Source organism: Lagenorhynchus albirostris, chromosome 9, assembly GCF_949774975.1.
Source record: "Lagenorhynchus albirostris chromosome 9, mLagAlb1.1, whole genome shotgun sequence".
In the NCBI taxonomy this organism is placed as follows: Eukaryota; Metazoa; Chordata; class Mammalia; order Artiodactyla; family Delphinidae; genus Lagenorhynchus; species Lagenorhynchus albirostris.
The window spans coordinates 103,558,236-103,585,072 of NC_083103.1; the positions used below are offsets into that span (position 1 = coordinate 103,558,236).

Sequence of the window (26,837 nt, forward strand, 5' to 3'; positions counted from 1 at the left end):
GAAAAAGAAAAAGTCAGACATAAAGAGATTATTTGAGGAGGGATATTAGGAAGATGCAGGAATAGGAGAGCCCCAACTCTAGACCCCTTCACAAAAACAGGTAATAGCAACTGTCCATCAAAGTTTCTAAAGTTATCACAAAGGGCCACAATAAACCAGGTGAAAGATGAGTCACAAATGGGGATAAAAATCTTTGTAATACACATTGACAGATTCCTTGAACATAATATATAGTGAAAAAAATGAGATAGGTGTATACCCACCCCAACATCTTGAAAAGTATCTGGAATTTAAGTGGGGATCACTAATTATTTGATGAATGACTGAAGAAGCAAACATTGTCTCACTGGAATACAGCACTCATTTTCAAAACTGAATTCATTCTCTTTCCCTGCATATTCTCTTCTACCTCTTGAATTCCCAAAGTAAATAAATATAACTATTCACCCAACTGACCAACCTAATCACCCTTGATTCCTCTACCACCCCCTCCTCTCCACACATCCTTTCTTTTCATATTCCCAGGGTTAAGATCTAACCTAGACCTTTGATTCCTTAATCTCTCCTGTCTTCCCAAAACTTGTCTCTCACACCCGTTCCTTTCTTCCTGTTCTCCACTGCTACTTCCCTAGTTCTGGGCCTCGCTGCATCTGGTCTACACCAGGGGTCCCCAAGCCCCGGGCCACGGACTGGTACCAGTCTGTGGCCTATTGGGAACTGGGCCGCACAGCAGGAAGTGAGCAGCAGGTGAGCGAGTGAAGCTTCATCTCTATTTACAGCCGCTCCCCACCGCTTGCATTACTGCCTGAGCTCCACCTCTTGTCAGATCAGCAGTGGCATTAGATTCTCTTAGGAGCACGAACCCTACTGTGAACTGCGCACGTGAGGGATCTAGGTTGCACGCTCCTTATGAGAATCTAATGCCTGATGATCTGAGGTGGAGCTGAAGTGGTAATGCCAGCACTGGGGAGCGGCTGCAAATACAGATTATCGTTAACAGAGAGGTTTGACTGCAGAGAGACCATAATAAATCAATTGCTTGCAGACTCATATCAGAACCCTATCAGTGGGCTTCCCTGGTGGCGTAGTGGTTAAGAATCTGCCTGCCAATGCAGGGGACACGGGTTCAAGCCCTGGTCTGGGAAGATCCCACATGCCTCGGAGCAACTAAGCCTGTGCACTATAACTACTGAGCCTGTGCTCTAGAGCCCGCAAGCCACAGCTACTGAAGCCCGTGCACCTAGAGCCTATGCTCCACAACAAGAGAAGCCACTGCAATGAGAAGTCCACGCACCGCAACCAAGAGTAGCCCCCGCTCGCAGCAACTAGAGAAAGCCCACGCGCAGCAACGAGGACCCAATGCAGCCATAAATTAAATAAATAAATAAATGTGTGTGTGTGTGTGTGTGTGTGTGTGTGTGTGTGTGTGTGTGTGTGTGTATATATATATATATATTTTAAAAAACCCTACCAGTGAGTGGCAAGTGACAATTAAGCTGCATCTGGTGGCAGGCTTTACAGTGGCAAGTGAGTTGCTGTACTTCAATCGTACAGCTGCATCTGGTGGCAGGCTTTAAGTCAGAATCCGACACTTGTTTTAGTCCACCCATGGCCCGCCCATTATTTTATTCACCACTTCCGTCTGCGCCTCTTTCCCATACTGCGCAGTTTTCTCAGTCATAGTTTTGGTAAGCCCACAAGCTAACCCTAGCCAAAATGAGTAAAAAATAAACATCACTGGAGAGCTTCTTTGAAAAGGGGGGAAGACCCAATGATGAGACAGCAGAAGACTCTAAGACTGCCAACAAAAAGAAAGCTGCTTTTAAAGGAAAATACCAAGAGTCCTACTTCAATTACGGGTTCATCACAACAGGTAATTCACATTCTCCAAGCCCGCTTTGTGTAATATGTGGCAACTGGCTATCCAACCAAGCCATGAAACCTTCAAAACTGCTTCACCACGTGGACACCAAGAACCCTGCATTAAAAGACAAGCCTTTGGAGTTTTTCAAAAGAAAAAAACGTGAACACGAAGAACAGAAGCAATTATTGAAGGCCACCACTTCATCACATGTGTCTGCCCTGAGAACATCGTTCTTAGTGGCTAACCACATTGCTAAAGCTAAGAGAAGCCCTTTCTATTGGTGAAGAGTTGATCCTGCCTGCTGCTAAGGACATGTGTTGTGAACTTTTAGGAGACACTGCAGTTCAAAAGGTGGCATGTGTTCCTCTTTCGGCTAGCACCATAACTAGACAAATTAATGAAACAGCAGAGGATATTGAGGCACTGTTAGAGAGGATTAATGAGTCACCGTGGTACACAATCCAGGTTGACAACTCTACTGATGTTGACAACAAGACAACAATGCTTGTTTTTGCGCGATACATTTTTCAGGAGCATGTGCATGAGGATACGTTATGTGCACTTTTGTTGCCAACCAACACCACAGCTGCAGAACTACTCAAGTCTTTGAATGATTACATATCAGGAAAACTGAATTGGTTGTTTTGTGTCGGTATATGCACAGACAGAATGGCTGCCATGACTGGACGGCTTTCTGGTTTCACTACTCGGGTCAAAGAGGTCGCTTCTGAATGTGAGTCTACGCACTGTGTCATCCATAGAGAAATGCTGGCTAGCCGAAAAATGTCACCTGAACTTAACAACACTTTGCAGGATGCTATTAAAATTATCAGCCACATTAAAGTACATGCCCTTAACTCACGTCTGCTCACGCAGCTCTGTGAGGAGATGGACGCAGAGCACACACGTCTTCTCTTATACACAGAGTGAGATGGCTTTCTAAAGGCAGATCACTGGCCAGAGTTTCTGAGTTATGAGAGCCTCTCCAGGGATTTCTTTTAGAAAAACAGTCACCACTGGCAGCACATTTCAGTGACAGAATGGGTCGCAAAACTTGCTTACTTGTGTGACATATTCAATCTGCTCAACAAACTCAATCTGTCACTTCAGGGGAGAAAGACAACTGTGTTCAAGTCGGCAGATAAAGTGGCTGCATTCAAAGCCAAACTAGAATTATGGGGGCAATGAGTGAACATTGGGATTTCTGACATCTTTCAAACATTAGAAGAGATTTTGAAAGAGAGTGAGCCAGGGCCTTCTTTCTCCCAGCTGGTGCGTGATCACCTATCTCAGCTTTCAGAAGAGTTTGAGTGTTACTTCACAACGACAAAAGACCCCGGAACTGGGAAGGAATGGATCCACACCCAATTGTGAATAAGCCAGGTGAACTGACTTTGTCTGTGCTAGAAGATAATCAACCGCTTGAGATCACAAATGACGGTGGCCTTAAAAGTATGTTTGAGACAACGTCAAATCTCCATACGTTCTGGATTAAAGTCACGGTGGAACATCCTGAGATTACCACAAAAGCACTGAAAAGCCTGCTTCCATTTCCAACATCCTATCTTTGTGAAGCAGGGTTTTCTGCAGGGACGGCAACCAAAGCGAGATTACGGAGTAGAGTGGGCATAAGCAACACACGTCGGGTGTCACTGCCTCCCATCACCCCCAGATGGGACCATCTAGTTGCAGGAAAACAAGCTCAGGGCTCCCACTGATTCTGCATAAGAGTGAGCTGCATAATTATTTCATTATATATTACAATGTAATAATAACAGAAATAAGGTGCACAATAAATGTAATGCACTTGAATCATCCCAAAATACTACCCCCCCCGCCCCGGTCCGTGGAAAAACTGTCTTCCACGAAACCCGTCCCTGGTGCCAAAAAGGTTGGGGACCCCTCGTCTAGACAACTGCAGACTAGATGATTACAGTGGTCTTCTAACTGGTCTCTTTCCACTTCCTACTACACACTGATCATGGTACTTTCTTCTCAAAATCCCTCAATACTTTGTCAGTTCCTACTAAGAAATTAATTTAAAGGCAAAGTCCAAATACCTTAGATGAGCCCTGAAGGATGGCATTTCTCCAAATTATCTTCTAAACCACTATGAAAGATTAGGCTACATTCGCCTATAGAAACTTATGACATGAACATAATGATTTATTTTTACTTCCTTCAACTTAATGATATCTCAATCCTTTGCCTATAAGAAATGGAAAACAGAATTTCCAAGTCCCATACTTTTGGATTCCTTACAAATCTATTTTTGGAGTTTTTTTTCCTATACTGAATTCACTTTCTATCACCATGGAAACCAATCTGAAATTAGTGTTGTTAGGATCTTTAAAAATACAACTCTATTCAGCAAGCCTTCAAATATTCAAAAAAGTCCTTTCTCTGCATGGAGAATGGAAATCAGCGTAAAGCTGGGTAAAAATACATCACCCCACCCACATGAAAAACATTCATCAAAGCTTAATCAACAGACTGCAAATGGGGCAAAGAAGGAGTTCTCTTCTTTTTATTCACCTTTTATAATGCTATTACGGTTTCAGTTATTATGGGTTCACTATGACATACCTATGGAGTTTGTAAACAGTTTTCTTCACGCACCATAGCTTGTAGTAGAATATGTAAACATGAAAAATAATTTCTGTTGCACAATATTATGTGGTCTGCTCATCCCAACCATCAACATCCTAAGATTCAACACTGAAAATACCACTTCAAAACACCTGAGCTGAGGATGCCAACTGGAAGAACAACTCTATATTTGAGTTACATCTTAGGTGGGTAAAGTGAAATAAGTTCTAATTTCAGAACATAGGGCAAAAATCAATGAGACAAAACTGCAATTCAAATTTCTTAGGAAAAAGCTAGAGACCTACATGCATCTTAATAAACTTAACAGTCAGTTTTTCCTTCCAGAACCGGGATAGAGCACTGTTTCCTCAGGTGAGTACCAGGTGAAGGAACTGGTTTGCTCATCTTTAAACACCAGAACCACCCTCAGCTCAATGAGAGGTCCACAGCACGAAGAATACATGGGAAATGAGATTAAATGACAGAACAGCAGAATCACATCTCCCATCTTACAGATGCTCACTCCAGAATATACACTTGTCAGGAAACAATACTTCAAGAATATTTTCACACTTCTATTGGTCAGAACTTTTTGAACAAACAGCTTTAGCAGCAGGGTTAAAGGAAGACTGAATGGGAACCCAAATAATAGAGCCCTCCAGAGAGACAGAAAGTCTTTTCTCTCCCCAGAGCCATCTGTTTGTGAAAAAGAACCTTTCCTTCTTTTCCCCAGAGAGGATGTGTTTACATTCCAAAGCAGTGTTCCCTCTCTCCATCTCCAGAAAGGCAGATGGACAGAAGTGCCAGCTAGCCTATATAAACTCCACGTTTCATAATTTCAGAGTTTGTCTCTCGTGGTACAAAATCCCAGCGTACTCACAGGGTATATCTCGTTCTCACATCACCTCATGGAGGACAAGCCCCTTGCACAGCAGCTTCAGTAGAGAACACTCAGGAAACAGGTATTACATTCATACTTTTTCTGTGCTGTATTTCAGTCAAAACCTGAGCTCTTGTATTCAGGTTAATTTAACTTAATGCTTTATACGAAACTGGATAAAAAGAAACATTAACTCACAGCTTCAGATAACGGAATGATAAAAGAAAATGTAAACCCACATAGTCACCTAATGTTCTACACACTAGATGGCGGTATCACATAAAGCACAGCAGAAAGAGACTCACGCCCCAATAGCATCAAGCTGAATAAACTGATTATATATCTTCGCGTGTGGCAAGAGATTTTTTTTCCTTCTTACTGAAAAATAGTTCGTGAATGCGAATAAATGTTTGTTTTTGGACAATGGAGATGATACAAGGAGAAGTGCAATAAAGATAATAAATATACAGAATTTAAAACTACATGTGGTTTTACTTAATAAATAATAAGAAGCCCTTTCTAGCAATTGCTTATCTTTATATTTTTCTTCAGGTTTCAATTTCTGTAAATAAAATATAACACTTATACATCAAATCCTGTAGAGTCTGTTCAAAGTACTATTCAGGGAGAAAATGTCCAAACTCAAATGCACTTATTAAAAAACAATGACCAAAAACAAATAAAATATCAATAGTACCTATACAATTTTATTTATCTAAGGAAAAAAGTATGCTTAGGAATTAATAGTTAATTAATAATAGGGAGGGAGAAATGAAAGGCGGGAGGGAGAAGACAAAGAGTCTCACGTTGATGAATAAAATCCCAAGCTGGTTTCTTGATGAGACCAAGTGTTAAGAATATCTTGTACACAACAATTTATACCCACAAATTTGAAAACCTACATTAAACGGACAATTTTCTCAGAAAAGATAAAAACTGACCTAAGGAGACATTGACTAGACCTAAAAAGAATTTGACTAGACCAATAATCAAATTATAAGTTGAAATGGTAATTAAAGATTAAGCCCTCAAATGGGACCAAACAGGAAAACTGTACTAAACTTTCAAAGAACAGGTAATTCCCATTTCCACAAACTATTCCAAGACATTTACTTTTTAAAGGGTATGGGGCAGTGAAGTTCCCTAACTCAGGCTAGTGGACAAGCACAGTACACAGACCAACAGCACTAATGAACACAGACACAAAAATCATAAAATCCTGATAAGAGTGAAAAAGGGAATTTATTTTTTAAATATTTAGCCCAGAAGTAGAGTATGTCCTAGGAATACAAAGATGTTTCAACAATCTATTTCTGTGACCAGAGTAATGATCTGTACTAATTTTTAAAGACAGCTTATTCATGCTCTATATAAAAGTGGACTAAGAACTAAGAACATGACATGGTACAGCCTCTCCTGCTGCGTCATTACATCCTTTTACCTCTTCTTCACCTTGTCACATCCCCAGTTCATTTAAGTCAGAGCTCACAGTTCATCTTAGCTAGAAGGATCATTAGCTGTCATTTGGTTATTCTAGTGTATCCAGTATGAAGATAAGGAAAATAAGACCAAGATTAACTGACAATCTCCCTCAAGGTCAAGACTGTGTGGCACAATGAGATCATCCTGCCAGCTGGCCACACCCATTCCACCCCACACCAGTATCCTTTCTCCTCAACAAGACAATGCCATATTATGTTACGTGTTACAACTGAAAATAGTGAACTGATACTTGAACAGGAAAATCAGAGACAGGCTAAGGTCTGCTATAACTGAGCTGAAGTACGATTTGAACACAGATGTGCAGTCAAAAGCATATGTGTTGCCAATTCACTGGGAAAAGTATACACAGGCTTGGTAATTATTTTATCAGGCACAAATTAAATTACAAACAGGAATGCTGGAGGATGCTCAGTGTTTACAACAGCATCAAAAGGAATAAAATACTTAGGAATAAATTTAACCAAAAAACTGAAACACTTGTATGCAGAAAACTACAAAATATTGTTGAAAAAAATTAAAGAATAAGGGCAGACACCCCATGTTCAAGGACTGGAAGACAATATTATTAAGATGGCTATATTCTGCAAATTGAACTACAGAATCAACATAATTCCTATAAAAATTTCAACTGCCCCTTTTTTAAAAAAAAAAACAAAAATGGACAAACTGATCCTAAAATTCACATGGAAATCCAGGGGACTTCAGAATAGACAAAACAATCTTGAAAAAGAAGAACAAAGTTGGCAGACACACAATTCTCAATTTCAAAACACATTACAAAGTTACAGTGATAGTAACAGTGTGGTACTGGCATAGAATATATATAGTCGAAAGGAATAGAGGTGACAGTACAGAAATAAACTCATACATCTATCGTCAATAGATTTTCAACAGGAGTGCCAGGACCAACGGAGAAAGAACAGTCTTTCCAAAAGTGGTGCTCAAAAAACTGGATATTCGCATCCAAAAGAATGAAACTGGACCCCCTACATCACACTATATACAAAAATTAACTCAAAATGGATCAAAGACATAAATATAAGTGATAAAACCATAAAACTCTTAAAAGGAACCACAGGAATAAATCTTCATATCAATCTTCATATTGGGTTAGGCAATGATTTCTCAGATGTAACAACAAAAGCATACGCAACCAAAGAAAAAAACAGATAAATCAGATTTTACCAAAATTACAAATTTCTATGCTTCAAAGGATACTATAAAGAAAGTTAAAAGACAACCCACAGGATGTGAGAAAATATTTGCAAATTATGTATCTGATAAGGGTCTAGTATTCCAAATAATATAAAGAATTCTTACAACTCAACAACAAAAAACAAATAACCCAATTAAAATATGGACTTGATAGACATTTCTTCAAAAAAGTATGTAAATGGCCAACAGCACATCTGTCCAGTCACACCCACTAGGGTGCTATATTCAACAAGACATATAAAACCAAGAGAATCAAGAACATGTGTTCACACAAAAAATCATACATGACTGTTTACAGTGCCCAAAAAGCGGAAACAACTCAAATGACAACAAACTAAAGAATGGTTAACAATATGTGGTAGGTCCACACAACAGAATAACATAAAGCCATAAAAAGGAATGAAGTACTGATAAATGCCACAACATGGATGAACCTTGAAAATACTAGGCCAAGTAAAAGAAGCCAGCACAAAAGACAACATAGTGTATTATTATATTTATATGAAATGTCAAGAATAGGCAAATCTACAGAGACAGAAAGCAAATAAACTTAGCAAGAACTGTCAACATTTTAAATGTACATACCCTCTGACCCAGCAAATCCTCTTACAGGATTTTATTTAATGGATATATTCATATCAATAAAACCTGGAATATCCATCGATAGGGAACTGATTAAATAAACTATGGTATAATAATAAAATGAAATATTATGTGGCTGTGAAAAAGAATGAGGTGAATCCAAATTACTGAAATTTAAAAAAATACTTTCAAGTAAAAAAGCAATTTTCAGGACAGTATGTATAGAATTCCATCTAGCTATATTTTTTAAAGGTTATAGATAGCTAGGTAGATAGTTATAGCTATAGCTCTATCTAGAGATACTGCTATTTATTTTATAAATATATAGAAAAATTCTAGACAGACACATAATAAATAGTTAATAAAAGAAATAGGGCATAAAGGGAATTTTAACTTGCATTTGAAGTTTTCATCATCCATTCTATTTGATGCTTTACTGTAAATAAATAAATAAATGCACACTCATAAGGAAAATATATTCTTATCCTATAAGAACAAATTTAAATGGTGAAAAAACCCAAAATATTAAAAAAGCATTTTTAAAGCAGATTTTATCTCTTCTTCAAATTCATTCATGCAACAAATATTCATTGAGTGATTTTTTATGTGTCAGGCACTGTTATAGATAGATGCTGAGGTGGAAAAAAAAATAATAAAATATTTAGCATGCCAAATAGTGGTAAATGTTATGGAGAAAAATTAATTACAGAAGAGAGATGAAAACTGCTGGTGCCCAGGAATTGCCATCTTATGTACAGAAAGTACACTTGCTCTGAGAAGACAACATTTGATCAAGTATTTAAAAAAGGGAAGGTAGCAAGTTATGTGAATATCCAGGGAGAAGAACTTTCCAAGTAGAGGAAACAGAGAGTCCAGTGGTCCTGAGGAGGGAGCCTGTACACCGGAGGGAGAGCAGAGGCAACGGTGGCCAGAACTCTAAGTCTTAGGGGAGGAGAAGTAAGAGATGAGGTCAAAGAGGTTAGAGGTAGAGCTTGTAATCCGCACAGGGAATTTCAAAGAATTTGACTTTTACTCTGAAAAACAGGAGAAATAATTGGAGGGTTCCGAAAAAGTGACATGATCTGCCTTAACATTTGAAAAGAATCATTCTTGCTGTTATGCCAACTATATAAGACTAATGAAATAATCCCCCTGAAAGGACAACAGCTAACTTAAGGTGACAGCTGAGACAGGCAGGGTGGCCAGATCCTGGATATATTTTAAAGACAGAGCCAAGAGTTTTGCTGATGGACTGGATGTGAGGAGTAACAAAAGGAAAGAAATCCAAGATGACTCCAAGGTTTGGCTGGTCAGGAACTGGAAAGATAGAGTTGCTATTCATCACGTTGGGGAACACAGCAGGAGGAGCAGGTTTGAGAGGGGACTGTACTAAGTATGCTAAATTTAAAAGGCTATTAGTCATCCAAGTGAAGATGCAGAGAAGGCCGCTAGAGACACAATGCCACAATTCAAAGAAACCATTAAAATTTCCTTTGTATGTTATATGGTAATGATAGTACTAACCCAAATTAACGCTTACATCTAAATTATTTTATAAGCAATTGTGTCTCTCAGTCTAAATAAAATTGAGAATCAGAATTTATAACATATAGGATTAAGAATAATTACTTTCATTTTATAACTGAAAGCCTTAAACTTAAATATAATACTGTCAGATTTTTAAAATTTAGTGGACAGTGACATTTTCTAGGATACAATGGCCTACTGAAACTATAAATTCTCAATATCTGAGGAAGAGAAAGAGATATAAATATGAGCACAAGAAATCCGTAAGTCTAAGAGAAATTCCTCAGATCAGAGTGAAAAAAAAAAGAAGGTATGCAACTGCAGAATGTCCCACAACTCGGACATATTAATAGGCAAAACTGAGTCAGTCAACTGACAGTATGAATACCTATGAGGATATAACAGAGCTACTGAGCTTAAGGTTGATGATGTCTTCCAAACACATTTTACTAAGTTTTCCTACTTATTTTCTCCACAGCACATACTGTCAATCCTATATTAAAAACAAGTAAAGATTCTGAGAAGAAGGATTCTGGGAAGATGGTGGAATAGGAAGCATCAGGAATCTCCCACCTAGACAGTAATTGCACTGGCAGAATCTGATGCAATTATTCTGTAACTCTGGAGTCTATTGAAGGCTTGGGACTTCCAGGTGAAGGCTTGGAGGATACACTGCAGAGAATTTTGGTCCATCTCAGCTCTTAGCACAGTAGCAGTTCCCCATCCCCAGCACCTCGGCACATGCCGCATACACTCAAGGAGCAGGCTGCATGCAGCTTGCGACAGCCAGGGTGGGCAAAAAGGAGGCTGCCCCATAAATAAGAAGGACCTGGGCTCTGATGGCTGCTCCTGATAGCAGAGGTGCACAAAGGCAGTCAGTCATGTTGTTACACCCCCCATATTGTTGCAAGCCCCTCCCCCACTAGCTGAAGCAACTTCCCAAGAATTTAAAGGCCCAGTGCCCTTTCCCCTCCTTAATTTTTCTTCTTCCCCTTTGGGGAGCCAGACATTATAGACTAGGACATTCCAAACCAACTGCATACATGGGGAAGATGCCCAGGGACACGTGCAGGCTCAGGAAATACCTGAGGAGACCTTAAGTTTACACCTCAGGCTAGTCCTTGGCACAGAGTGAGGCTACAACGATTAAAAATAAAATAAACAAAAACAAAAAACAGCAAACGTCAGGGAAGCGGCAAAAATCAGATTTCCAAAGTTAGTTACTACTACCACATTCAAATGTCTGAATCAACAAAAAGCCATAAGGTACACAAAGAAATAGAAAACTATAGCCCATCCAAAGGAAAAAAATAAATCAACAGAAACAACCATAAAAAAAAAAAGTGATCGTAGATCTACTAGGAAAAGACTTTAAGATAACTTTTTTAAGATGCCCTCCAAAACTAAAGAACAATGTAGAAAAAGTAAATGACATATGAACAAAATTGAAATATCAACAAAAAGACAAGTTTCTAAGAAGAAATTCTGCACCTGAAAGTACAATAACAACAATGAATATTTCACAAGAGGGACTTAAGGGCAAATTTGAGTAATCAGAAGAAAGAATCAGTGAACGTGAAAATATGACAATGGAAATTACGGAGTCTGAGGAACAGGAAAAAAAAAAAAACAATGAAGAAAAGTGAACAGAGCCTACAGGACCTCTGGGGCACCATGCCATACACACTGTAGGAATCTCAGAACGAAACAGAGAGACAAAGGACAGACAGAATATTGGAAGAAATACTTCCTGAAAACTTCCAAAATTGGATTGAAGATATGAATATAAATAGTCAAGAAGCTCAACAAACCCCAAGTAAGATGAACTTCAAGAAACCCACACAAGACACATTATAATCAAACTTTCAAAATCCAAATACAATGAAAGAATCTTAAAAGTAGCAAAGGGAGAAGCAACTAGTCACATACAAGGGATCTTCAATGAGATTATCAGATTTCTTATCAGAAACTTTGGAGGCCAGAAGGCAGTGGGGCAACAAATTCAGACTGCTAAAAGAATAAAATTGTCAACCAAGAATACATATCCAGCAAACCACCCTTCAAAAGTGAGAGATAAAATAAGACATTCCCAAATAAGCAAAAGCTGAGGAAGTTCATTAACATTAGGCTTACTCCGCAAGAGAGGCTCAAGGGAGTCCTCCAAGTTGAAATAAAATGATGCTTGATACTAACTAGAAAACATACAAACAAATAAAGACCTCAGTAAAGGTAAATACATGGGCAACCATAAAAGCTGGGATTGTGTAACAACGCTTCGTAACCAGTTTTTGTTTTCTACATGACTTAAGAAACTAATACTTTTTTAAAATTGTAAGTCTAAAAGCGAGTATTGGAAATTTAGTTTGTAACCCCACATTTTGTTTTCGACGTAATTTAAGAGACTAATGTATTTAAAAGAATTAATAGTTTATGTTTTAGGGACACACAATGTAAAAAGATGTAATTATATGACATCAACAACTGAAAGGTATGGGGACCAAGCTGTAAAGGAGCAGAGCTTTGGTATGTCATTGAAGTTAAGCTGGTATAATTAGAGTGTTATAACTTAAGATGTTAAATGTAATCCCCATGGTAACCACAAAGGAAATACCTATAGATAGACACAAAAGGAAATGAAAAAGGAATTGAAACATTTCACTACCAAAAAAAATAACTAAAAGCAAAAGAGGACGAATGCAAAAAATGAGGGACAAGAAATCTATAATACATAGAGAAAACAAATAGCAAAATGACAGAAGTAATTCTTCCTAATCAGCAATTACTCTAGATGAAATGGATTAAACTCTCCAATCAAAAGACAAAGATGGGCCCAATGGATTAAAAAAAAAAGTGATCCAACTATATGCTAAAAGTCTAAAAGAAGACTCACTTTAGATTAAAAGACACAAACAGGTTATATAAGAAGAATTCCTAAAACTCAACAACAACAAAAACTAAACAACCCAATTCAAAAATGGGGGAAGGACTTTCAATAGACATTTCTCCAAAGAAGATATACAAATGGACAATAAGTACAAGAAAAGATGCTGAACACCACTAATCATTAGGGAAATGAAAACCTTGTTATACTCATTAGTTTTACAAAAATGTTCAAATGTTATATCATATATATGTTCATCCAGAACCTTGTCTCCTACAAGTGTTTGATTCCAAGTATCCAATGGCACATTACGCATATCTCTACTGCCTCATCATGCCATGGACTATCCATGCTCTCTTTACTATTGGACATAGAGTCATCAGTGTCTTTAATCAGACTGGAGAACCAGGAATCAAGGGGGTGGAAATGGGAGTGGTACCACTCAGTGTTACTCATAGTGACTCACTAGCAAAATTAGTGTTTCCTGTCTCCATGACTATATGCTCTACTGGCCTAGTAGTCTTAGTTCCAAGCGGAGGAATGTTTCCACCAGAAAACACAACAATGATTCCAATGAACTGGAAGTTAAGAATGCTGTTCAGCCACTTTGGGCTCCTTATGCCTCTGGATCAACAGGCAAAGAAGGGCATTACGGTATTGGCTGGTATGGTATGACGGATCCTGATCCTGACTACCAGGGGGAAACTGGACAGCTCCTTCACGATGGAGGTAATGCAAAGTATGTCTGGAATAGATGGGATCCCTTAGGGCGTCCTTAGTATCACCATGCCCCATCATTAAACTCAATGGAAAATAACAAGAACCCAGTTCAGGCAGGACTATTAATGGCCAGACCCAGAATGAAGGTTTGGGTTGCCTCACCAGGTAAAGAACCACAACCAGCCAAGGTTCTTGCTGAGGGCAGAGGGAAATACAGAATGAGTAGTGGATGAAGGCAACTGTAACACCACCTACAACTATATGACTGTTTACAGAATCAAGAACTATACTTGCCATGAGCATTTCCTCCTTATTTTGTTATGAATATGTTCCTGTGTGTGTGCGCATGCATACACGTGTAACAAATATCCTTGTTTTCTTCCCTCTCTTATCACCTTATATAATGTAAGATTTATATCATGGTATTTAAGTATTTTTAACATTACATCACAGTATATTAGTTATAGGTTATCAAGAAGAGTAAACACTACCCAAGGACTTTGCATCCTCCTCTAGGAAAAGGGTTAATGTTTTTGGTTGTATGAAAAATAGTTGATGGTGCTAGGCAGAAGTATGACTTTGTTATTGTCTTTATTTGGCAATAAGTATGGTTTAAGGGGTGCCAAGTTGAGAAGGGGAAGACTGTGATGGTTAATCTTATGTGTCAGCTTTTGGGCAAACATTATTCCAAACGGTACTCTTATTTTTTAGATGAGATTAACAATTAATTCAGTAGATCCTGAGTAAAGCAGATGACCCTCCATAATGGAGAGGGAGATGGAGAGGGAGAAAAGAAGATTACCCTCCAATCACTTGCAGGTCTTAATAGAAAAAAAGACTGACCTCCCCACTAGAAGAGGGAACTCTACCAGCAGAGCGCCCTTGGACTCAAACTGCAACAGCAACCCTTCCCTTGGTCTTCAGCCTACTCTGGAGATTTAGGACTTACTAAAGCTCCACAACCACATGAGCCAATCCTTAAAATCTAAATATCTATCTCTCTCTCCCTCTCTCTCCACACACACACACACACACACACACACACACGCACGCGCACACACACACACACAAATTCGTTCCGTTTCACTACAGAACTCTAACATAGCTAATCACACTTTAAAATAATAATAAAATTGGGCTCCTTTAAAAAAGGACTGGTGGGTATCACAGTGTTAAAATACTGAGATATTGTACCACCAATGATCCATGCAACTATAGGGGCAAATGCTTTGCACAGGAGAAGGCCATCAGGACTCACCTCCAGTGCTATGGTTTATATCCACTCTGACTGGTTGTCACACTAGGGGGTCAAAATTTTTAACATCATTCCTTTTCACACTATACATAAATATCAATTACAAGTAACCTGAATGTTAAAGTCAAAACTATGAAATTTTTAGAAAAAAATAGGACAATATCTTTGTAACTTCAGAGCAGGGAAGGGCATCTTAAATATGACAGAAAAACTAAAGTCAGAAGATTTGTACAAACATACAACTACATAAAATAAAGAATAAAAGTCAATGCCAGAACACTAAAAGCAGAATAAAGAGAGTGAAAGAAACATACCACAGGGTGAGAGAAAGTGTTTTTAGTTCACATACAAAAACAATAAAGGACTAGATGCAACATGAAAGGACTAAGATCCAAAATATGTAAAGCATTCCCATGAATGAATAAGAAAAATACAAGCAAATCTATAAAACAAAATGAGCAAAAGGCTTCATCTAGAGTTTAAAAAAATAGGAATCTCAAATGCCCAATAAACATTTGAAGAGCTGAGCAACCATATCAGAAATGAGGAGACTGCAAATCAAAATGCAGTGAGAGGGCTTCCCTGGTGGTGCAGTGGTTGAGAGTCCGCCTGCCGGTGCAGGGGACACGGGTTCGTGCCCTGGTCCGGGAGGATCCCACATGCCGCGGAGTGGCTGGGCCCGTGAGCCACGGCCACTGAGCCTGCATGTCCGGAGCCTGTGCTCCGCAACGGGAGAGGCCACAGCAGTGAGAGGCCCGTGGACCGCAAAAAAAAAAAAAAAAATGCAGTGAGAAGTAGTTGGCATTTGTACATCAGGATTCACGTAGAACAATGTTCACTGAGATGTTGTTTAAAACAGCCAAAAACTGACAATAACCCAAATTTCAAAAAAATAAAAGAATCAATAAATTACTTGTGACATACGCACACTATGGATTAGTACACAGCTGTGAACAAACTATGAGTACATACATCCGCAAGGATAAATTTCACAATGTTAAATGAAAGAAGCAAGAAGGAATACATTCAATAATGAAGCCCAAACTGGTTTGACATTTCAACTTACCCCCAAGAACCCCTGATCCTTCTAACCCTGCTCTACTTTTTTACCGTAACTCTTATCTTCTTGGCTGTCTTCTATGCTCTTGAAGAATGGGTCTTTGATTTTGGTTGTTGTTGTTCACTAATATACCCAAGGCACCTGAAACAGTGCCTCGTATATAGTACTTGCTCAGTAAGTATTTGCTGAACAAATTAGAATAATTCCAATTATGTTAAGTTCAAAAAGGTAAACCTAAATGCCATATTGATTAGGAATGCATATAGAGAGTAAAACTGTTTTAAAAATGTAAGGTAATGAATATTACAAAAGTCATGGTATAAGTGACCTCTCGGGTAGGGAAGGCAAATGAAACACAAGAGGGACACAGGAAAATTTCTATCTCTTAACCTAGGCTTTAAAATGTACATAAATATGTATACAAAATATATTACAAATGTGTTTTATATACATGTATATATATAATATACTTTACAATAAGAAAAATATTGAAAAAAAACTCCATTAGCACTTCTCTCCCTAACCCCTACTCCACCTTCACCCCAACTCTGATTTATCCATCACCACTATGACCCAACACAACAGTGAGGTAACGACTAAAACAGTTCATGCTATCAAACAGTGGCAAACTCTGTCTAGGGATCTGATAGAAATTCTGAAATTTATACAGATTCTTTTATACTGTTTCCACTTGAAACAGGAGTCATCGGGTGTCAAATATTAGTCAACAGAAGAGAAAAAAGTCTTCACATCAACCAATAAGACATCCATAGAAAGAACTACTTCTAAGTGTCACCTATCAGATACACAGATAAAGATATAAATATGTCTTGATTCAGTATGCAGGAAATATCTCGAATATACCTGTATGCTGCCAAACTCAACGTTCTCATAATGGAAATGTGCACATTCAGCCATCTTCGGAAAGTGACCTTTAGTGAAGGGTAACCTGAAGTACATGAAATAAATGAGATACAAGATACTGGAACAGTCAAAATTACTAAACTTAAGGAGGAAATAAAACAGGTTGAAGAGCTCATGCAACAAGCAAAACTATTTAATAAGCACATGCACATGAGCACATATATCCACACGTACCTTTTCAGAAATACACAGAATCAAATGGAAATACATTCAGTGCACAAGTCAAAACCAAAAGAATAAAATAAAGTAAAATAAAAAGCATCACTATAGTACTCTTCTAATCCTGACCCATGTCAATGGCCCTAGAAAAACCAGGCTTTCAGTAAATGTTACGGAAACTGTCAACAGCCTGCTCTAAGCAGAAGCAGCATTCCCACCACAACATACAAAACCAGATTTTACCTGTGAATGTTGTCACAGCCCATCAGTCCTGGATTGGTGGGTCTGGATGCAGAATGAACATTTTTATCCTTGTCTTTCCTCTACTTAGAATAAAAACATAGCTATCTAACCCTTCACCAGGTGAAAAGACGGTTTTTCTGCCTAAAACTGAAACGGATACCTTCAGATATTTCACTTAATAGTCAAATACTGGCATCCGTCTCAGGCTTTCTCAAAAGCATAGCTGAGAAAGAGCAATTTCATAACTCAAATACCAAAAGTGATTTTTCCAAATGACTGAGAGCATGTATTAAAGCTACCAAAAAGGACATACTTGGATTGTTCCCATTGAACAAATGCAACCTAATACACAATAACATAAAAGTTGTTACAAGAACAAAATTAAAGTGTATTTTTAGATAAGCAGATAATCCTCAGACCTATTCTGCTAACAGTTGAGTGATAATTCAAGGCTTAACAGTATTAATTTAATGTATGGACAGTAAGAGCTCATTTAGTAAGAAATCTGGATAAAAGTTTTAACAGAACTAAAGAACTGATTTCTGTTGATAGAAATTCACTTAAAACCCGCTGTAAAATTATACTTACTTTTTCACATGTTTAACCTTCATACTGGCTGTACTGCCACATGTCTTAAGACTAAGGTCTCCAGGAATCTCTGGAATGTCTGCTCCTCTTGCCTTAAAAAAATAAAGACAAAGGATTTATGACTATCCCTTTATTATGAATACATTTAAAAAAGCAGACTATAGCTCATTTCAATGGTTCTGCTGACTCCACACCAAAAGAAATACATACAGATTTAATAATCTCTTCTTAAAATTATAACTTACTTGACTTTTAATTGTTAAGAATAAGGAAAAATATTCACCTAAAAATATTTAACTTTACTGTAAAAGGAAAAACTTTTTGTCAAACTACGAATTTTCATTCTCTTATAATCAAATTTTGAAATCAATTATTATATTATGTGCCTCAGCACAAACTAAAATCTCCCCCAAGAGTTGTTGGAACAAAATAACCGTGGTTACAATGATTAATAAAAGTTTAAATGGTATATGTGAACGTAATTAGGAGATCACAACATACGTTTCTCACACTAAAATCTGAAAGTACCATCTATGTAATACCTCCAAATTACTTCTTACTCTGCCAGTTTTCATAGTAGTGATTTTTTAACTTTAGTGAAACATACACCTGCATCATTTTAACAACAGAAACTGGAAAATGAAAAAGTTCTTCACACTCTGGAGAAAGCAAACAGCAAATCCAAATATCTATATTAAAAAACAAATTCATGCTATATAATCTATGACTTGTAACAGAAAAAATTAGTATAGCCAATGTCACATAATGCAATAGGGGAGAATAATGTGGGTTGAGCATTTAAACTGAGTTAAGAGGAGATCCACAAAGAAGATGAGGTAAATATATACAGTGGAATATTACTCAGCCATAAAAAAAGAACGACATCTTGCCTTTTGTAACAACATGGATGGACCTTAAGGGCGTTATGCTAAGTGAAATTAAGTCAGAAAAAGACAAATACTGTATGATCTCACCTATACATGGAATCTAAAATCAAATCAATACAAAAAAAAACCAAGCTCACAGATACAGAGAACAGACTGGTGACTGCCAGAGGTAGGGGTGGTGGATAGGTGAAAAAGGTGAAGAGGTCAAAACATACAAATTTCCAGCAATAAAATAAATAAGTCATGGGGATTTAATGTACAGCACGATGACTAGAATTAATAATACTGTATTGCACATCTGAAAATTACAAAGAGAGTAGATCTTAAAAGTGCTCATTACAGGACTTCTCTGGCGATTCAGTGGTTAAGACTCCATGTTTCCAATGCAGGGGGCATGGATTTGATCCCTGGTTGGGGAACTAAGATGCCACATGCCGGGTGGTGTGGCCCCCAAAATATATTTTTTTAATTAAAAAAAAAAAGTACTCACCACAAGAAAAAAAAAAACATTTTGTAACTATTTATGGTGACAGATGTTAATTAGACTTACTGTTATGATCATTTCACAATGTATACAAATATCAAATCATTATGTTGTGTAACAGAAACTAATACAGTATTACACATCAATTATACCGCAATAAAATAAAAACGAGAAGAAACTGACAACATCAGTTCAATTTTTTTTTTTTTCCTTGCGGTACACAGGCCTCTCACTGCTGTGGCCTCTCCCGTTGCGGAGCACAGGCTCCGGATGCGCAGGCTCAGCGGCCATGGCTCATAGGCCCAGGCGCTCCGCAGCATGTGGGATCCTCATGGACAGGGGCACGAACCCGTGTCCCCCACATCTGTAGGCGAACTCTCAACCACTGTGCCACCAGGGAAGCCCTGCTAGTTTTTAAAAATGTTTTCTTATTTAAAAAAAAAAGAGCCAAGGAGGACCTTCAAGATGGTGGAGGAATAAGATGTGGAGATCACCTTGCTCCCCACAAATACATCAAAAATACATCTAGATGTGGAACAACTCCTACAGAACCCTACTGAATACTGGCAGAAGACCTCAGACTTCTCAAAAGGGTGCTGGTGCTCTGGCTGGGTGTCAGGCCTGAATCGCTGAGGTGGGAGAGCCGAGTTCAGGACACTGGACCACCAGAGACCTCCCGGCCCCACATAATATCAATCAGTGAGAGCTCTCCCAGAGATCTCCGTCTCAACACTGAGACCCAGCTCCACTCGACGACCAGCAAGCTCCAATGCTGGACACCCCATGCCAAACAACTAGCAAGACAGGAACACAACCCCACCCATTAGCAGAGAGGCAGTCTAAAATCATAAGAAGTTCACAGACACCCCAAAACACACCACCAGTCACAGTCCTGCCCACCAGAAAGACAAGATCCAGCCTCATCCACAGGACACAAGCGGGCACCAGTCCCCTCCACTAGGAAGCCTATACTACCCACTGAACCTACCTTACCCACTGGGGACAGACACCAAAAACAACGGGAACTATGAAACTGCAGCCTGCGAAAAGGAGACCCCAAACAGTAAGTTAAGCAAAATGAGAAGAAAGAAAAATATGCAGCAGATGAAGGAGCAAGATAAAAACCCACCAGACCAAAAAACTGAAGAGGAAATAGGCAGTCTACCTGAAAAAGAATTCAGAGTAATGATAGTAAAGATGATCCAAAATCTTGGAAACAGAATGGAGAAAATATGAGAAAAGTTTAACAAGGACCTAGAAAAACTAAAGAGCAAACAAACAGTGATGAACAACACAATAAATGAAATTAAAAATTCTCTAGAAGGAATCAATAGCAGAATGACTGAGGCAGAAGAACGGATAAGTGACCTGGAAAATAAAATAGTGGAAATAACTACCACAGAGCAGAATAAAGAAAAAAGACTGGTCTCTCCCAGTCTCAGAGACACCTGGGACAACATAAACACACCAACATACGAATTATAGGGGTCCCAGAAGAAGAAGAGAAAGAGAAAGGGACTGAGAAAATATTGAAGAGATTATAGTTGAAAACTTCCCTACTGTGGGAAAAGAAATAGTCAATCAAGTCCAGGATGCACAGAGAGTCCCATACAGGAGAAATCCAAGGAGAAACATGCCAAGACACGTATTAATCAAACTATCATAAATTAAATACAAAGAAAGTATATTAAAAGCAGCAAGGGAAAAGCAACAAATAACATACAAGGGAATCCCCATAAGGTTAACAGCTGATCTTTCAGCAGAAACTCTTCAAGCCAGAAGGGAGTGGCAGGACATATTTAAAGTGATGAAAGGGAAGAATCTACAACCAAGATTACTCTACCCAGCAAAGATCTATTCAGATTTGACGGAGAAATTAAAACCTTTAAAGACAAGCAAAAGCTAAGTGAATTCAGCACCGCCAAACCAGCTTTACAACAAATGCTAAAGGAGTTTCTCTAGGCAGGAAACACAAGAGAAGGAAAAGACCTACAATAACAAACCCAAAGCAATTAAGAAAATGGTAAAAGGAACATACATATCGATAATTACCTTAAATGTAAATGGATTAAAGGCTCCAATCAAAAGTCGCAGACTGGCTGAATGGATACAAAACAAGACCTGTATATATGCTGCTACAAGAGACCCACTTCAGACCTAGGGACACATACAGACTGAAAGTGAGGGGATGGAAAAGGATATTCCATGCAAATGGAAATTAAAAGAAAGCTGTAGGAGCAATTCTCATATCAGACAAAAGAGACTTTAAAATAAAGGCTACAAGAGACAAAGAAGCACACTACATAATGCTCAAGGGATCAATCCAACAAAAAGATATAACAACTGTAAATAGCTATGCACCCAACAGGGGAGCCCTCAATACATAAGGCAAACGTTAACACCCATAAAAAGGGAAATCAACAGGAACACAATCATAGCAGGGGACTTTAACATCCCACTTTCACCAATGGACAGATCAACCAAAATGAAAATAAATAAGGAAACACAAGCTTCAAATGACACATTAAACAAGATGGACCTAATTGATATTTATAGGACATTCCATCCAAAAACAACACAATACACTTTCTTCTCAAGTGCTCATGGAACATTCTCCAGGATAGATAATATCTTGGGTCACAAATCAAGCCTTGGTAAATTTAAGAAAATTGAAATCGTATCAAGTATCTTTTCCGACCACAACTCTATGAGACTAGATATCAATTACAGGAAAAAACCTGTAAAAAATACAGTTGGAGGCTAAACAATACTCTACTAAGTAACCAACAGATCACTGAAGAAATCAAAGAGGAAATCAAAATATACCTAGAAACACATGACAATGAAAACACGACGACCCAAAACCTATGGGATAGGGCTTCCCTGGTGGCGCAGTAGTTGAGAGTCCGCCTGCCGATGCAAGGGACACAGATTCGTGCCCCGGTCCAGGAAGATCCCACATGCCGCGGAGTGGCTGGGCCCGTGAGCCATAGCCGCTGAGCCTGCGCATCCGGAGCCTGTGCTCCACAACGGGAGAGGCCACAATAGTGAGAGGCCCGCGTACCGCAAAAAAACAAACAAACCTATGGGATGCAGCAAAAGCAGTTCTAACAGGGAAGTTTATAGCAATACAATCCTACTTCAAGAAACAAGAAACTTCTCAAATAAACAACCTAACCTTACACCTAAAGCAATTAGACAAAGAACAACAAAAAAACCCAAAAGTTAGCAGAAGGAAATAAATCATAAAAATCAGATCAGAAATAAATGAAAAAGAAATGAAGGATGCAATAGCAAAGATCAATAAAACTAAAAGCTGGTTATTTGAGAAGATAAACAAAATTGATAAACCATTAGCCAGACTCATCAAGAAAAAAGGGAAAAGACTCAAAACAGAATTAGAAATGAAAAAGGAGAAATAACAACTGACACTGCAGAAATACAAGGGATCATGAGAGATTACTACAAGCAACTATATGCTAATAAAATGGACAACCTGGAAGAAATGGACAAATTCTAAGAAAAGCACAACCTTCTGAGACTGAACCGGGAAGGAATAGAAAATACAAACACACCAATCACAAGCACTGAAATTGAAACTGTGATTAAAAATCTTCCAACAAACAAAGGCCCAGGACCAGATGGTTTCACAGGTGAATTCTATCAAACATTTAGAGAAGAGCTAACACCTATCCTTCTCAAACTCTCCCAAAACACAGCAGAGGGAGGAACACTCCAAAACTCATTCTATGAGGCCACCATCATCCTGATACCAAAACCAGACAAAGATATCACAAAAAAAGAAAACTACAGGCCAGTATCACTGATGAACGTAAATGCAAAAATCCTCAACAAAATGCTAGCAAACAGAGTCCAGCAGCACATTAAAAGGATCATACACCATGATAAAGTAGGGTTTATCCCAGGAGTGCAAGGATTCTTCCATATACGCAAATCAATCAATGTGATACACCATATTAACAAATTGAAGGATAAAAACCTTATGATCATCTCAACAGATGCAGAAAAAGCTTTTGACAAAATTCAACACCCATTTATGATAAAGACCCTCCAGAAAGTAGGCATAGAGGGAACTTTCCTCAACATAATAAAGGCCATATATGACAAACCCACAGCCAACATCGTTCTCAGTGGTGAAAAACTGAAAGCATTTCCACTAAGATCAGAAAAAAGGCAAGGTTGCCCACTCTCACCACTATTATTCAACATAGCTTCAGAAGTTTTAGCCACTGCAATCAGAGACGAAAAAGAAATGAAAGGAATCCAAACTGGAAAAGAAGTAAAACTGTCACTGTTTGCAGATGACATGATGCTACACACAGAGAATCCTAAAGATGCTACCAGAAAACTACTAGAGGTAATCAATGAATTTGGTAAAGTAACAGGATACAAAATTAATGCACAGGAATCTCTTGCATTCCTATATAATGATGAAATATCTGAAAGAGAAATTAAGGAAACATTCCCATTTACCATGCAACAAAAAGAATAAAATACCTAGGAATAAACCTACCTTAGGAGATAAAAGACCTGTATGCAGAAAACTATCAGACACTGATGAAACAAATAAAAGATGATACAAACAGATGGAAAGATATACCATGTTCTTGGATTCGAAGAATAAACATTGTGAAGATGACTATACTACCCAAAGCAATCTACAGATTCAATGCAATCCCTATCGAACTACCAATGGCATTTTTCACAGAACTAGAACAAAAAATTTCACAATTTGTATGGAAACACAAAAGACCCCTAATAGCCAAAGCAATCTTGAGAAAGAAAAATGGAGCTGGAGGAATCAGGCTCCCTGACTTCAGATTATACTACAAAGCTACAGTAATCAAGACAGTATGGTACTGGCACAAAAATGGAAATACAGATCAATGGAACAAGATAGAAAGCCCAGAGATAAACCCATGCACATATGGTCACTTTATCTTTGATAAAGGAGGCAAGAATATGCAATGGAGAAAAGACAGCCTCTTCAGTAAGTGGTGCTGGGAAAACTGGACAGCTACATGTAAAAGAATGAAATTAGAACCCTCCCTAACACCATACACAAAAAAACCTTAAAATGGATTAAAAGAAACTCGGTACTGTACTACCGCAGGAAAGCAAATCAAGACTTTTATCTCTCATTTTTTAATTCTCCTGGCTAATAAATATCTATTAAAGTCTAAATTAATAAAATAAAATTATTCATTTAACAGCTGTTTTTATGGTTAAAAATATTTACTTTTACTATTTTGATGTACATTGCTAAATAATCTTCCAGAAAAGAGTATGTGCCTATTTTCTCACAACCTCAAGAACACTAAGTATTACCGATTTTTATCTTTACCTGATAAAATTACTTCATCTTTTTTAACAATAAATAAAAGAGCTGAACAAAATTCCACAATTTTAGTAGACATCTGTATTATTTTGCATAATTTATTCTTATATTCTTTATTTTTATATTTTTCAGAGTAAAGAACACTTTAAGTTAAAGCTAGTAATATTTGTGTGACATAATATATCAAGATACTTAATAATTTTCCATTAAAATTATAAACCTGGAAATTGTAGGCATTACACTTACTGACTTCAAGACTTACTACAAAGCAAGAGTAATTTAAAACAGTGTGGTACTGGAGTAAGGATGAACAAGTTAATGAGATACAACAGAAAGTCCAGAATTCAAAAGAACAGTACTGTCAATGAATAAGACTGATACAAGTTCCTAAAGTATGCAAAAAGGAAAAACCCTGAACCTTCTCAATGATACACAGAAAGTCATTCAAGGTGAAAATTCACTCAATGTGAAAATTAATAAAATAAAAGTGAACACAGAAAAATAAATATTAAGATACCTTTAAAAGGAAACAAAAATGTACTATGTGTAAGAGAAACAATAAATTCAACGGCATCAAAATTAAAAACAAAGAAGCCATACCCTAGCACGTATAAAAAAAACTCCTTATAAAAAACCGACACTCCAATTTTTTAAATGGCAAAATATACGAACAGACACAACTAAACATACAACTACCCAATAATCCTGCAACTACACTCCCAAATATAGACCCTCCCCCTGCAAAGTACTCATATGTACAACAAAAGACATGTACATAAATGTTCACGGGAGCTTTATTTATAATCACCAAAAAATGGAAACACAAATATGTATGAAGGGAAGAATAAATTATGGTGTATTTATGCAATGGAATGCTGTGCTTGAAAAAAGGTATTTATTAACACATTAAACAACATGACTAAATCTAGCTGTTATTACAGTATGTGAAAGAAGAGAGTTAAACTTCAATTAAAAATTAACAGAAAAATGTCAAAAGAAATTTTTATGGAACTTAAGCTGGTTCTACATTTGCCTGGAATAGTTAATGATCACTATTAAAACAATGAGGAATGAGGAAAGAATACAATTCCAAAGAACAGAAAAAGAAAACTGTTTTCTAACTTATTTTATGATAGCAGTTAATACAGACATCAAAACCAACCAAGAGACTTTCAACACCATCCAGGACTAGACTAAGATCTAGACCTAAACTAAAACAACCAGAAAAGCTGGATAAAATGTGTAAACCAACTGTTTTAAGCACTAAAGTTCAACCATACAGAAAAGACATAAGAGGTGATATGATCTTTGAGAGAAACAAATTATGTAAGATGAACTCCATATTCAGCCAAACTGTTGAGATGCAAGCACTCCCAAACCACAGCAAGAACTACAGTCCAAACAGAAAGCATCAGTATTACTGGGGAGGAGAAACAGGTGTCACGTTTCAAAGCTGCCATATGACTGCCCCTTAAAGGGAAACTCCTAGAAAGGAGAAAACTACTACAAGTGAATGAAAATATTCATATACAAATGAACCTGAAATAATTTGTCATTCCTGTTCTCCACATATACAGGAAAAGCCTAAGAAATCTAGCCAAAATTGTATAACCAGGAGAAAACTCACTAACTAGAAACAGACCTAGAAATAACAAAAGTAATGGAACAAGCAGGAAAAAAATGTAAGAACACTTTGTAAATATGCTCAAGGATGGGGAAAAAACAAACATAATGAAGAAAGAAATGAAAACTGAACAAAAAAATCAAAGGGACTACTATTGATGAAAAAATATATCTGTAACTAAAAACACCTAAGAGCATATTAGACACAGCAGAAGAAATGATCAGTAAGCTTAAAGAAAAGCAAGAAAAACTATCCCCCCCAAAATTTTTTTTTGGTTTTTTAGTTTTTGTGCTTTGTGAAAGAAAAAAGACAGGAAAAAGTCACAGTGACATGTGGGACAATATCAAGCCATTTAATGTAAGTGTAACCAAAGGCAAAAAAGGAGAGGAAAATGCCGTCCTCTCCCGAGGCTGGTGGAAGAAGAGGCATAGAAAAAAATTTTGAAAAAACCATGGGTAAAAAGTTTCCAAATTTCATGAAAATTATAAACACG

At 37.6% G+C, this 26,837-nt stretch overlaps 1 protein-coding gene across 4 annotated transcripts in view; it reads right to left on the reverse strand.

Moving 5' to 3' along the window:
• Nucleotides 1–26,837, reverse strand: part of ARHGAP32 (Rho GTPase activating protein 32) — a 269,873-nt gene that overhangs the window by 110,492 nt on the left and 132,544 nt on the right. For 2 of the 4 annotated variants that reach the window (XM_060160761.1, XM_060160759.1), the window contains exons 3-5: nucleotides 17,991–18,082; nucleotides 17,403–17,444; nucleotides 16,941–17,025 (exon numbers count right to left, since the gene is read on the reverse strand). In XM_060160761.1, coding sequence (XP_060016744.1) covers nucleotides 16,941–17,025; nucleotides 17,403–17,444; nucleotides 17,991–18,082 — 219 coding nt within the window. The remainder of the gene's footprint in view (nucleotides 1–16,940; nucleotides 17,026–17,402; nucleotides 17,445–17,990; nucleotides 18,083–26,837) is intronic. The other 2 variants (XM_060160760.1, XM_060160762.1) reach the window with 1 other exon arrangement.